A 12,549-nucleotide genomic window follows, 5' to 3' on the forward strand; every position below is an offset into this window, starting at 1 on the left:
TGAATTTGATTCTAACCCTGTTGAGATTGGTTTCTGTCATTTGTTACATCTTAAGCAGAGATGAACTGAGTCTTTTATAACTATACAATACAGCACTAGTTTAAGTTTCGTCGTGTGTGTATTTGCACACATGTATATGTCCACTTTAAATGACTTTAAAAACTGATAAACAATGTTTCTGGTTAATTTTGCAAAAGCAGAACACTACATTTTACACAACTGAGACTTCATCATATGTGTTAAGGCAGAGTTTTATTGGAATATTTGGAAAGTTTCAGGAGTGGTTGCTAATGAAAAATACTTAATAAATGTCAAGAATACAATACTTGGTTTGCTAGTCTCCATATTTCCATCAGAGTCCTTTGGCATAACTGTTTTCTGGCAGTTGTAACTTTGGCCAACTCAGCTGTGCCTAGGCAAGATCTGTGAGGGAGCTAAAGGACTTTCATTTTCTCAATTTTCCCACTCCCATATTTCACAGAGAAAGGAACCATCTTGATTTTTTTCTATCCATTTTATCAAATACATTGGTACTAGCAGAGATGCCATTTGCTTGCCAGTCTTTGTCTTCAAGGGAACAATACATTCTGTCAGTGAGAATAAGCAATACAAACTTGCAGAGAAGAGCCATACAGTACACATCAAAATGTATTGTGTGCCCATCTGGATGGAAATTGGAATAATTTATGATAAAGCAATTTTAATAGCGAGAAAGAATGTGTACAATGTGTGCAGGTAGATTTTTTTAAAACTGGTAATGTTCATTAGTTGGAGTTGGATAATTCCATACATTGTAATAATATGAAATTACAGAAAGTATAGAATCAAAAAGAATCATGCATATTTTTTAGTGAAAGTGTGGATTGAACCTTCATAATCAATTTTAATTCTGTATACATGTATGTTTCATTATATGTTTAGTAGATTGTGTCACTGATTACTCATCATCATGTATACACTGACTGACAAAATTTTGGGTTAGTTTTTCTCTCTCTCTTTTTTCAAAGATTTATTTATTTATTCATACAGAACTGGGATACAAGCCAGAGATGCAGGGGTGGTAAGAGGCTTCACCTGAGACAGAGTGGGGAGCAGAACAGGCAGATTGATGAAGTAAACTGCTGAGGGTCAGGAGAGGTCTGCCGCGCCATGTGGGCCACCTCTGAGCTGGGGATTGAACTCGCACTAAAACTGCTGCCGCCAGCTTGTAGTGCTGCATCCTAACCTGTTGTGCCACCAGGGGGCCCAGTTTTTCTCTTTTTTGTACTTCTTTTAAACACACGCGCACACACACACACGTGTGTGTGTATATGTATATACATATATATGTATATATATATGTATATATATAGTTAACATTTACCAGTTTTACCAAAGCAATAAACTACTACTGAGATGTTATCCCTTATAGTTAAGAATTCATAATATGATTATGGTTTCATTATATAGCATTCTGAATAAAAATTAAGAAATAAAATTTTGACAGTTAATTTTCAAAATTCCCTAGATTTTTAAGGATAGAGATAAGAGAGGTGTCAGTAATTTTAACTTTCTGTGAAGTTTCTTTATGTCTTAAAGTCCACACAATCTGCAGTGTCCTAGAGCATTTTAGTCATAGTTACAAAGCTTTATCTTGGTAACAATCCAACAATGGCATTATAAAAGCAGAAAATTTGAATACAGACACAAAAGTCAATATACAAAAGTCAATATTATCATTGTAATTTAGAAAAAGGATCATGCATCATGACAGAGTGGCTGGAAATGCAGAGTGCTTCAATATAAAAATCAAACTAATTCACTGTATCCATAAAGAATAGACACAGAAAAATCATTTGACAAATTGAGCATCATGACTGAAGAGCAAAACCTAGGAATTCAAGGCAGCTTTTCATACTGATAAAGGATATTCACAAAATGCAGATACTTTTAATAGTAGAATATTGGAATGTTCCCCCTTAATTTGGAAAGAAGTCAAGGACTTGTAAAACTTCATTTCCACATCATTCAGGAGGTACTCACCAGTGCACTAAGGTGAGAAAAAAGATACACAGATAGAAAAGGAAGACGTAAATAGACAAGATTTTCTATGGAAAGCACCAAGAGCCAACAAAAAAGTCTTAACTAATCAGTGAGTTTAATAGAGGCTCAGGATCAAGGTCAGTATACAAAAATCACTGAACTCATCCTGCCCTAGTCTGAAATGGATACTAAGAAAACAGTACTGTTCACAGTAACACCTTATATATAAATATATGAATGAGTGAAGGGTAAGGTGTGTAATTCCATGATAGGTATTATGAAATACTGATGAAAGATTTAAAAGCACTCGGATATAACTTTAATATGTAGGGGAAGATTGAATAGTGTTAAGACATTTCCCCTAAACTAACATAAATCTAACAGCCCCATTCTAAATCACAGAAATGAACAAACTACTTTTAAAATCTATGCAAACTAGTCTAAAAGTATTTTTAAATCTTGTTGGAAGGTTTATCTGATCTAAAGATTTACTATAAATCTGGTGCAATCAAGATAGTATGGTAGAAGAATAAACACAAAGAACAGTATAACATACTACAGTGCAGAAATAGACAGAAAAATAGTCAATTGATTGTGGCAAAAGTAGCAATGCAATTAAATGTCTTTCAACCATGTGTAAAACATGAATCTGTGTGTAACAGACGAGTCTCAACCTACATGGCAAGTCAAAATTTTAATTAAAGATTTAGACATAGGGCCCTCCCTGGTGGCGCAGTGGATCAGGACGCAGCATTGCAAGGTAGCTGCAGCCACTAAAGTGCAAGTTTGATCCGGCCCTGGAGCTGACCCAGGGGCGCGGCAGACCTCTCCTGGCCTGCCCGCTACTCCCCTCAGCAGTGGACTTCGTCAATCTGCCTGTTCTGCACCCCGCTTTGTCTTTGATGAATCCTTTCATCACTCTGCACCTCTGGCTTGTAACCCAGTTCTGTATGCATAAATAAATAAATCTTTTTAAATTAAAAAAAAAAAAAGATTTAGACCTAAATACAAATTCTAACAATAAAAGTTCTAGAAGAAAACATGGGATGGGATGGTGGTGATGGATTTTGTCACCTTGAGTTAGGCAGAGTTCTTGGTATGATTCATATCTAAATATTCCATAAATTATGCTTAATCAAAATTAAAATCTCTGCTTTGCAAAAGACCAATAGTATGAAAACAGAGAAAGTACAGACTGAGAAAACATTTGAAAATGTGTTTTAAAGGACTGGCATATAAAAATTGTGTATAAAGTACTCTCCAAAGCAAATACTGAGAAACAATCTATTTTTTTTTAAAAAAGGAAAGTTTTGAACAGCCAAAGAACATCTTTTTGTCAGACAAGTATTTTTATGATCAACATCACTAGTTGTTAGGGAGATTCCAGTTAAAACCACAATGAGACAAACCCATATCTATTAGAATAACTCAAATGAAAAACTAGGTAATATCAAGTCCAGAAAAGGCTTTAGAGCAACAGGAGCCCTCAGACATTGCAATAGAAGTGCAAAATGCTACAGCCCATGTAAACAAGATTTGGCAGTTTGTGTACACAGTATATGTCACAGCAATCCCATGAAAACAGTTTCAGGAATACCTGTTTATAGCAGCATTACTACAGTTATGAAAGCTCAAAACAACTTTCTTGTCCACTGGAGAATGGAAAACCATGGAATTATACTCAGCAATAAAGAGAACAATACAATACAATGGAGTAATACTCAGCAATAAAGAGAGCAAACTACTGAGGCAACCGCACACATGAATCAAAAATGTATTACGTTCGAAGAAAGAAGCCACACTCAAAAGGCTACATATTACTATGTGATCCCTAAAAAATGCAAAATGATGGAACAGGTAAGTGATTGCCTAGGGATAGGGGTGGGGTTGTTCACAAAAGAAATGAGGGAATTTTTTGGAGTGATGGAAGTGTTCCCTATTTAATTTTAGTGGTGTGTTAGTTAAGACTCACATCTGTAACAGTAAGTAAATATGTGTATATTACATCTCAATAAACTGACTTGAAATTAATGCCCATATGTTGCAAATGAAATTGTACAGAAAAACTCAAAAGTGGAATTGAAAACCTGAAAATTCATGCACAGCACTCATACATACAATGAATACTTAGATCTCCTATGCCAGATTTTACCTAGGCAAATGACCGTTTTTTTTTTTTTTTTTCAAAATGGGAATTAGACCATGCATACTATTTTCTAATAATGTGAATTTTTTAATTCATCAATCTGTTAAATTTTTTTTACTATTGATAAATTCATGTACTGTATCATTTTGTCTAATATTCTTGTATGTTTATGTATTTTTACTTTTCTCCTGGTTAATGTTTCTAAAAAATGCAGTGACAATTGAGAGCCATGAAATTTGTATTTTTTTCAATACTCTTATTAACTCCTCTGGAATCTATTTTCCCAGAGGATTCACCAGATCATAGTTTTACGTAACATTAGTAATGATTCAAGGAACATAAAGTCATACAAAGATCGGGCTTTCAAATGGGCTTTAAAACCATACACACATCTTCCTCACTGTCCTGTTCCCTGCACTAGAATGCATTTTGGGGAATAACAGGTGAACACTAAGAATGTGTCAGTATTTGCTTAAATCAGGCACAGATGTAGCATTCCTTTTTTTTAAAGATCTAAAATGATAAAACACTGCTTTGAAATTACATACTGGGGGCCCTCCCTGGTGGCGCAGCGGGTTAAAGCACAGCACTAAGAAGCTAAAGCCACTTCCGCATGAGTTCGATTCCCGCCTGCCCCCGGGGAGATCCACATGGTGTGGCGGACCTCTCCTGACCCTCCCGCTGCTCCCCTCAGCAGTGTACCTCGTTGATCTGCCTGTTCTGCTCCCCACTCTGTTTCTGGTGAAGCCTCTTGTCACCCCTGAGCCTCTGGCCAGTACCCCAGTTCTGTATGCACAAATAAATAAATCTTTTAGAAAAAAAGAAAAGATAAGAAAAATTACATACTGGGAGGCACTTTGACTTCAGAATAACATGGATGTCAACAATGTGATGCATGTCAGCTCAGAAGAACTTGTTTGATTTAGGCAGTCTCAGATTTGGTTTTTGTTCTTATATGAGGCATGATAAAAGCATCCAGAACTTTTCTAATTTTTCATACATAATGTCTATCACTGAAAAAATTACCAAGTTTGGTAAGAGTGAGGCCCACTTCAACAGAAAGAGAACTTGGTTGCTCTTAACACATTTTTCCACCCGGGTGACCCTTTCCTCTTTTCCAACCAGCCAAATCATGCTCCACACTCCTATTCTGGACATAACTCTCTCAGTTCTACTTTAGGTCTTTGGAGCATGTGCTTTTCTTTTCCTCAGCTTCTCGAATGCAATGACATCACTAATGTTTTGGGGAATCACAACAGGTGAACACTAACAATGTGTCAGGTTTTCTGAGTAGAGTTCACAGTCAGAACAATCAAAACAGACCACAAAATAAAAGTCTTACAAGAGAACTTGGACTCAGAAATCTTGGTACCAAAAAAATGTAACAACTAAAATTAGCAAAATAGGTGCATTTAGTGGATTACATGGCTTGTACTCTTGTCTCTGACACATTCCTAGAAAGTATGTAACTTAGTAAATTGATCTTCAAGTTAGCAGTGTGCCTTAAATGCAGTACTGTGTAGTTAAAACAAAAGAGCAGCCTGAGAATAGCATTTTTGATGGAAACTAAGTCAAGGTTTAAGTTGTCAACTAATTTATAGTTGCTCGGGACTACCAATTTCTAGAAAATGAAAGGAGGAAAAGGCACCACTCTCAATAATTTCCCCTGCCATATCCCACCGAAAAAGCAATGTGTAGCCTCCAGATGGAGTTATTTAGGACTTCAGTGATGTCATTGCATTCGAGAAGCTGAGGAAAAGAAAAGCGCACGCTCCAAAGACCTAAAGTAGAACTGAGAAGAGTAATGTCCAGAATAGGAGTGTGGAGCATGATTTGGCTGGTTGGAAAAGAGGAAAGGGTAACCCGGGTGGAAAAAATGTGTTAAGAAATTATACAGGGGAGAAAGACTAATAGAGTGGGCTTTAAAACCATAAACACACATGCTAGACTAGTGTGTTAGGGTCATTCAGTTCACTAGAGAGAACGGTTTTCGTTGACATTTCGGCTCCATCATGAAAACCCTATGAGAGATTTTCCAGGAAACACTCCAGGTACTCAGGGTGGTTATCGATGTTTTCGCCCAGAAACGGACTTCTCCCTATTGCTCTGTGGCACTGCAGAAAGGGTCGTCCAGGACGCCCTTGTAGCCGCAAACAGCTGCCCCACGAAGGGAGCACAAACACGGTCTCTGGGAAGTCCTGGAGCTCAGAGAAGCCACAACCACCACCGGTGCATCTGGGAGGTGTAGCCCCGGCGTGCGGTGCTGGGGAATTCTAGGAACGTCGTTGCGGGGCCGCAGTAGCTGCTCCTGGGCTCCTGGCGGGTGAGGTCTGGGAGGGTTCCAAATGCTGCTTTTACTGTTCTGCTTCCATGGAATCACGTTACTCTCCCACCATCTGTGTGGCAATATGCAGAGTAATGCCAACCAGAAAAGTTCACCCCAACTTAAGTGTCTATAGACTTTATTGGGACTTTCTTGTGTAGGGGCTCTTTGAATAATTGGTGACCTGACTCCAATCCCATCCCCCTCTTTGAGTTGATTATCAGCTGGCTTAGAATTCCAGTCTTCAAATCACATGGCTGATCTGTCTGGTGTGATCCTCTGACATCCTACCTCATCTCATTAACACGAACTATCCTACGGAATCACTTTAAGTCATCTCTCTTCTATAAAATATCAGGGGTATTTTGAGAGGCCCATTATATATGACAAAGGTATTCCTATTAAGATATCTGGAAGGTGTAGAGCATACCTCCCAGGAACTGGTGGAAAAGACTAGTTAAATTACTTATTGTATAGATGTATACAAAATTTGAATTCTTACATGTTTTTGATGAATTTGCCATTTTATCATTATGAAGCATCTAACTAGCAAATTTTAAAAACACCTTTTTTCACCTACAATTCACTATACAACTCATCCCTTAAAAATAGTGTTCAGGGCTCGCCCTGGTGGCGCATCGGGTTAAAAGCACAGCACTAAGAAGCTAAAGCCACTGCAGCCTGAGTTCCATCCCCTCCTGCCCCGGAAGTGACCCACATGGCGCAGCAGATTTCTCCCAACCCGCCCGCTGCTCCCCTCAGCAGTGTACTTCCACGATCTGCCTGTTCTGCTCCCCATTCTGTCTCTGGTGAATCCTCTCATTGCTCCTGCACTTCTGGCCTGTACCCCAGGTCTGTATGCACAAATAAATAAAGCTTAAAAAAAAAGTGTTCAGGGGCTCTCCCTGGCGCGCAGTGGGTTAAAGCATAGCACTATGAAGCTATCGCAGCCACTGCAGCCAGGGGGTGACCCACATGGGGTGGCAGACCTTTCCTGCCCCGCTCGCTACTCCCCCCAGCAGTGTATTTCGTCAATCTACCTGTTCTGCTACCCACCGTCTCTGGTGAATCCCACCTCTGGCCCATACCCCAGATCTGTATGTATAAATAAATCAATCTTTTTTTTTTTTTTAAAGGGGGTTCAGTGGGTTTTAGTATCTTCCCAGAGTTGTGCACTTACGGCCATATCTAATTCTACATATGACCATCCCAGAATGAAAACCTTGCACCCATTCACAACCACTCCTGATTGTGTCGAGGTGTTCGCCTTGTCGCAATAAATGCAATAGAATCTTTTTTGTCACACCAATTGGTTATAGGTGATAAATGGGGGCGCCGCCATTACATTCCAAACAAGTCTGAAATCCAGTGTGCTTCAAGCTTGTGTTATGTTGTGTTCAGATTAAGTCGCGCTTCCCATTTTTACCTACACTCTGCTTACCTGGGGAAAAAATAGTGGTCTTTAGAGTTCATAGTGTAAGCGTCTCTTTTATCTTTCCTATGGTCTTGATGTTTGAGTTAGTAATTATTTTCTCAACAACTTTAGGAAATGAGTAAAACAGAATCTGACAGACCCAGGGATAGACAACCCACTTTGGTAAAAACAAGTCATCGTGGGAAGCGCGCTCTCGCCAGCCTCGTTGTGGGGAAATGTAGTGCCAGACGTTTGTTAAATGCGCGTCGGCGCTTCCGTTTAGGTATTCTGGGAAATGTAGTCCGGAACTGCATGAGACCCAAGCGCTTCCGCTCGGGCATTCTGGGAGTTTAACCTGTCAGTGGCATTTCCGCTCCAGGAAGGCGAGGCTGGGCTGAGATTGCAGCTGATAGGGTGAGGTAACCTGTGTCCCTGAGTCCCTCGGCCTCCCGCTTTCGGCGAGGAGCCAGCAGTAGCCCGGCGCTCGCTTCTAGGGAAGGGAAGGCTGTAGCGACGTGGGGGCGCAGGTGCTAGCGGTATCGTTGCGCATCGGGGGAGGGCTCGCGTCCTGCGCCGAGTTTCAGGCTCAGCGCTCTCTACCTCCCCCAGTCCTCTTCCTGGGCCTGTCAGCAAGTTCTGCCTCTTGCAGTGAATTGTCGGAAGAGTTATTTGATCTCCGTTTGCCTCCGTTTTCTCTCCCAGTGGCGTTCTTATGAGACTTAAGTCCGGGAAGGGGTCGCAGTTCAGCCCCTGCTCACTGCCTCTGTGGATTCCTGGACACTTTCTAGCGTCTTGTTTAGGAAGGAGAGTTGTCTTGAGCTTGAGGAAAGTCTTTGGTTTATCTGGACAGAGACGCGGCCCGTATTTGCAGAGTGTGTGTCCTGTTGCGCAGCTTTAATGAGTGTTCGGTTTAACATTCCCGGTATTTTTAACTTAAGTGCAACACGACTACGCAAACTTAGGTTTTCATTAGTGATTGGTTACCATCACACACGAAAGGAGAGACTTTGCTGCAGTTCTTCCAGTTTATAACACTTGCAAAACTTTTCTGAGGGTGATGGCAACTTAAGGGGAGAGGTTACTATCTCTTAGTCTGATTTTAGTTAATGTTTATATTTAGTTAAGTGTTTATATTTAATGTTTGTATTTAGTTAATGTTCTGCCTGTTAGCTAGGGCGAGTTTGTGGCGCATCTGCTGCTAACAATACCAGCTTGTTTGAGCTGCAGGAGGTTGGGAGTGCTGTTGTTGTCTGGGTTTACAGGCAGGTACGTGGAGGCTCAGGGAGGCCAGTGGTTAATAACTTGCTCCAGTTTACACTGCTAGTGAGTAAAAGTAGTGAAGAGGAGCAAATTTGCCACCCCAAAATGTCTCTGGTATAAGAGACATGTTTTAGGCCGGTGATTTTTAAGAAACAGCGGGCATAGGAAAATAGCCCCGAAAACCAAGAAAGAGACTTGTGCAATGGAAATGTCTGTTTGTGCACGTTTTCCTCTGTCAGTGGAGAGGAGGATGACCTGGTCTCTAGAGGCTTTTGTCAGGGGTGGTTATGACAGCTGATATCTGTGTAACAAACCTACCCCGTTTTCTGTCTTTGCTGGTTACTTTTGTCAGCTGCCCCAAATTTTCAAGTCTACAATGTAAATTAAAATGTATAGTTGCTCCTTCCCAAAACTGTTTTCTTGACATCTCTGCCTCCCTAGAAGTATCCACTTCCCTGTTGCATCTCCAGGTTCCTTTCCTTAGCTTGGGATGCTAGGTAAGCCTCAGCTCCATGTCTACGTTTTGAATTCTCCTTAGGTACTTTATGAAATTTGAGTTTTCTTTTAATGTGTCCTGTCACTTGAATTACTTGTCCAGCCAAATGGAGATGGCAAGACTTGAAACCAGGCACTTGGGTTTGGGCTTTGTTAAAGATTGTCCTTGAAAAAAAAAGGCAGTAACTGGCTGTTGACATCTTTTTTATCATGGCTTCCCCTTTCCAGTTTTGCCTTCTCAGAGCGCGCAGCCTTTTCCTGGCAGGAAGAGGAATAAAATGACCAAGTTCCAGGTAAGGTGTTTGTCAATTCAGGGCCTCCCTGGTGGCACAGGGGTTAAAGACACAGCACTATGAAGCTGTCGCCAGCCATTGTGGCACAAGTTCCATCCCTGGCCAGGAAGGTGACCCACATGGCGCAGCAGACCTGTCCTGTCTCCCCGCTGCTCCCCTCAGCAGTGTATCTCAGTGCATCTGCCTGTTCTGCTCCCCACTCCCTCTGGTGAATCTTCCCAATCCCCGTCCCTCACACCTTTAGCTTACACCACAGTTCTTGTATGCATAAATAAATAAACCTTTAAAATATATATATGACATCCTGTTCGCCAAGACTGGGCACAGTTTCCTCCTGCTTGGTGAGGTTAGATAGGAACCAGAGGCCCTTGAGAAATTGTTACGCGTAGGTTTTTGCTTACTTCCAGATAATTGTGAGAATTAGTAGATATTTTTAAAAAATAAAATCTTACAAACGTGTTTAAAAGATACACTGTTTTCATGTTCCCATATACCTTCTCATTTGTATCTATGCAGTTATTTTATCTTAAATGCTATTTAGGGATTTCAAAATTTATTTTTATATCACCTACATCGTAAGTGGCCACATCATTTTCCATAGGTTATCTAATATTTCCACTCAATTCCTATGTGTGGTTTATGAATTTGACCAATTTAAAGATGTTTGCAGTGACACTTTGCTACCTATAACCTTTCTTCCCAGATGGGTGTTCTGACAATTCTATCATTTTTCTCTTTGGTTATAACAGAGGTGTTTCCACAAAAGGGGGGAGGTACCATGTTCTGCTCCTGTTGACATTCAACCCCCTTGGACTATCTACTGGGAACTAGGGCAGAGGTGAGCGGCCAGGTTAGGCGAGAGGACACCCAAGGCGGCGGGCCCAGAAGGGCATGTGGAGAGGAAGGGCTGCTTGCTGCTTGGCTTTGGACTCGCACCATGGACTTGGACTGCATGGAGGGGAGACGTGCAATGATGCTTGGGGAGAGATGCGGCTGACCATGGCTCCTTATCTTGATCACTACTTTGTGTGCCTCTGTGCGGCCCTTTTCTTTTTCCTTTGGTTCCCCTCCAGGAGCCTTCAGCTTGTGGCAGCTTTCAGGTGGACCCAGTTTCAGGGCCTGTGCCATGAGGGAGTGGCGATCTTTGGTGTCTTATTGGGAAGTTGTTCCCCTTTCTTTTCTCTGTCTGTGCACACTGACTGTTAGTTCTTTCACATTAAGTCTGCTGTGTGTTTGTGCACATGGATGCCCTGGCTTCTTCAGAGCATGCAGTCCTGGGGCCCAGGGCAGCCCTCAGTCTGCCTTCGAACACTTAAAGGTGTAAGGACTGGTCCTTTGGGTGCCCCACAAGTTGAGGAAAGAAGGGCTGCACTAGGGCTCCAGCCGATACTGAGCTCAGCGAATTGTTTTAATTGCCTTCAAGAGCCAGACGCTTAATCCCAAATTAAGATCCCGTGTGTGATAGTCAAAGGCCTGTTTTATTCAGTGACATGTTAGTATGTTACTAAGTATAAATAACCCAAGATTAAAAAAATAAGATAATATCCAGTCCTTGGCCGGGTGTGGAGAATCAGGGGTGGAGATTCAGGGATGCGTCTAATCTCTTACAGAAAGCGTTAATTGGGAAAATTGCCATTATGCTATTAACAGCAAGATAAAGATACATAATTTTTGACTTTGCAGTTGCCAATTTCTCAAACTTAAAATAACCAGATGAATTGGCTGAGGTATATGGGGAAAAGGTTTTTTGTTTGTTTGTTTTTGCAGCATTATTAAGTTTTTGTTACTTAGAGTGGGTAAATATGTTACAGATAGTCATTTTCATGTAATAGATACAGCTGTGAATGGGATGAAATAGATAATGGTGACAATAATGAAGGCTAATACTGAGTATTTACAGGATGGCAGATCCTGTCCTTTAAACATTCTCATTTAATCTCTTCAATTAGTACTGTTTTACAGATGAAAAAAATGAGGTACAGGACCCACCTTTTGCAGTGTGTTGCCCAATTCAGCCCAGTCCAAAAACATCAAGTGTGCTGAGGTATTTTCTATCTTACTGCACACATTTGTATAATGTTGCACTCACGAAACTTTTATTACAGTATAGTGTTCAAATTGTTTTATTATAACTGTGCCAAATTGATCATGAAAGTTTATCACTGGTTTATGTATAGGAAGAGAGGGACCTGTCCTCTCCAGAGTGTCAGGCATCTATGGAAGATCTTGGGGCGTACCCCTGACCAGGGTACAAAGTTTGTTGCCTTGTCCAGGTCACAGAGCTGGTGATGGACAGAGCCTTAGCAGGAGGACTGAAGCCTGGTCAGGAACCTCACCCCAACCAGGCAGCTTGGCAGATGTATTTGCAGTGATTTAATAATGACTGTTCCAGAGACTTAACTGTAAAGGTCCACATTTACAAGGCTTTTGTATAATTCCTTTGATTCCTTCCTGTTCCTTTGCTCCTGCCACCCCCAGGCCTCCCCTCCAAAGTTTGCTATGGAGAGGAACTTTACTGCAGAGTGGCTCAGATTGTAGAGCAACTACACCAGTTACTCTCTCTCTCTCTCTCTCTCTCTCTCTCTCTCTCTCTCTC

General features: G+C 41.1%; 1 protein-coding gene across 3 annotated transcripts in view; it reads left to right on the plus strand.

The window, feature by feature from the left end:
- Window positions 1-8,273: 8,273 nt before the first annotated feature.
- Window positions 8,274-12,549, plus strand: part of ZNF235 (zinc finger protein 235) — a 12,600-nt gene continuing 8,324 nt past the window's right edge. Inside the window, exons 1-3 of one of the 3 annotated variants that reach the window (XM_012733649.1) lie at window positions 9,382-9,662; window positions 9,889-9,953; window positions 10,703-10,791. Coding sequence is in view for 1 of the 3 variants with exons in the window: in XM_012733648.1 (XP_012589102.1) it covers window positions 9,939-9,953 (15 nt within the window). In the remaining 2 variants the exon portion in view is untranslated. Of the gene's footprint in view, window positions 8,320-9,381; window positions 9,663-9,888; window positions 9,954-10,663; window positions 10,792-12,549 lie in introns of those variants that run through there. The other 2 variants (XM_012733648.1, XM_012733650.1) reach the window with 2 other exon arrangements.

The sequence above is a fragment of the Condylura cristata genome, unplaced genomic scaffold (genome assembly GCF_000260355.1).
Source record: "Condylura cristata isolate star-nosed mole 26May11 unplaced genomic scaffold, ConCri1.0 scaffold00041, whole genome shotgun sequence".
Taxonomy (NCBI): Eukaryota; Metazoa; Chordata; class Mammalia; order Eulipotyphla; family Talpidae; genus Condylura; species Condylura cristata.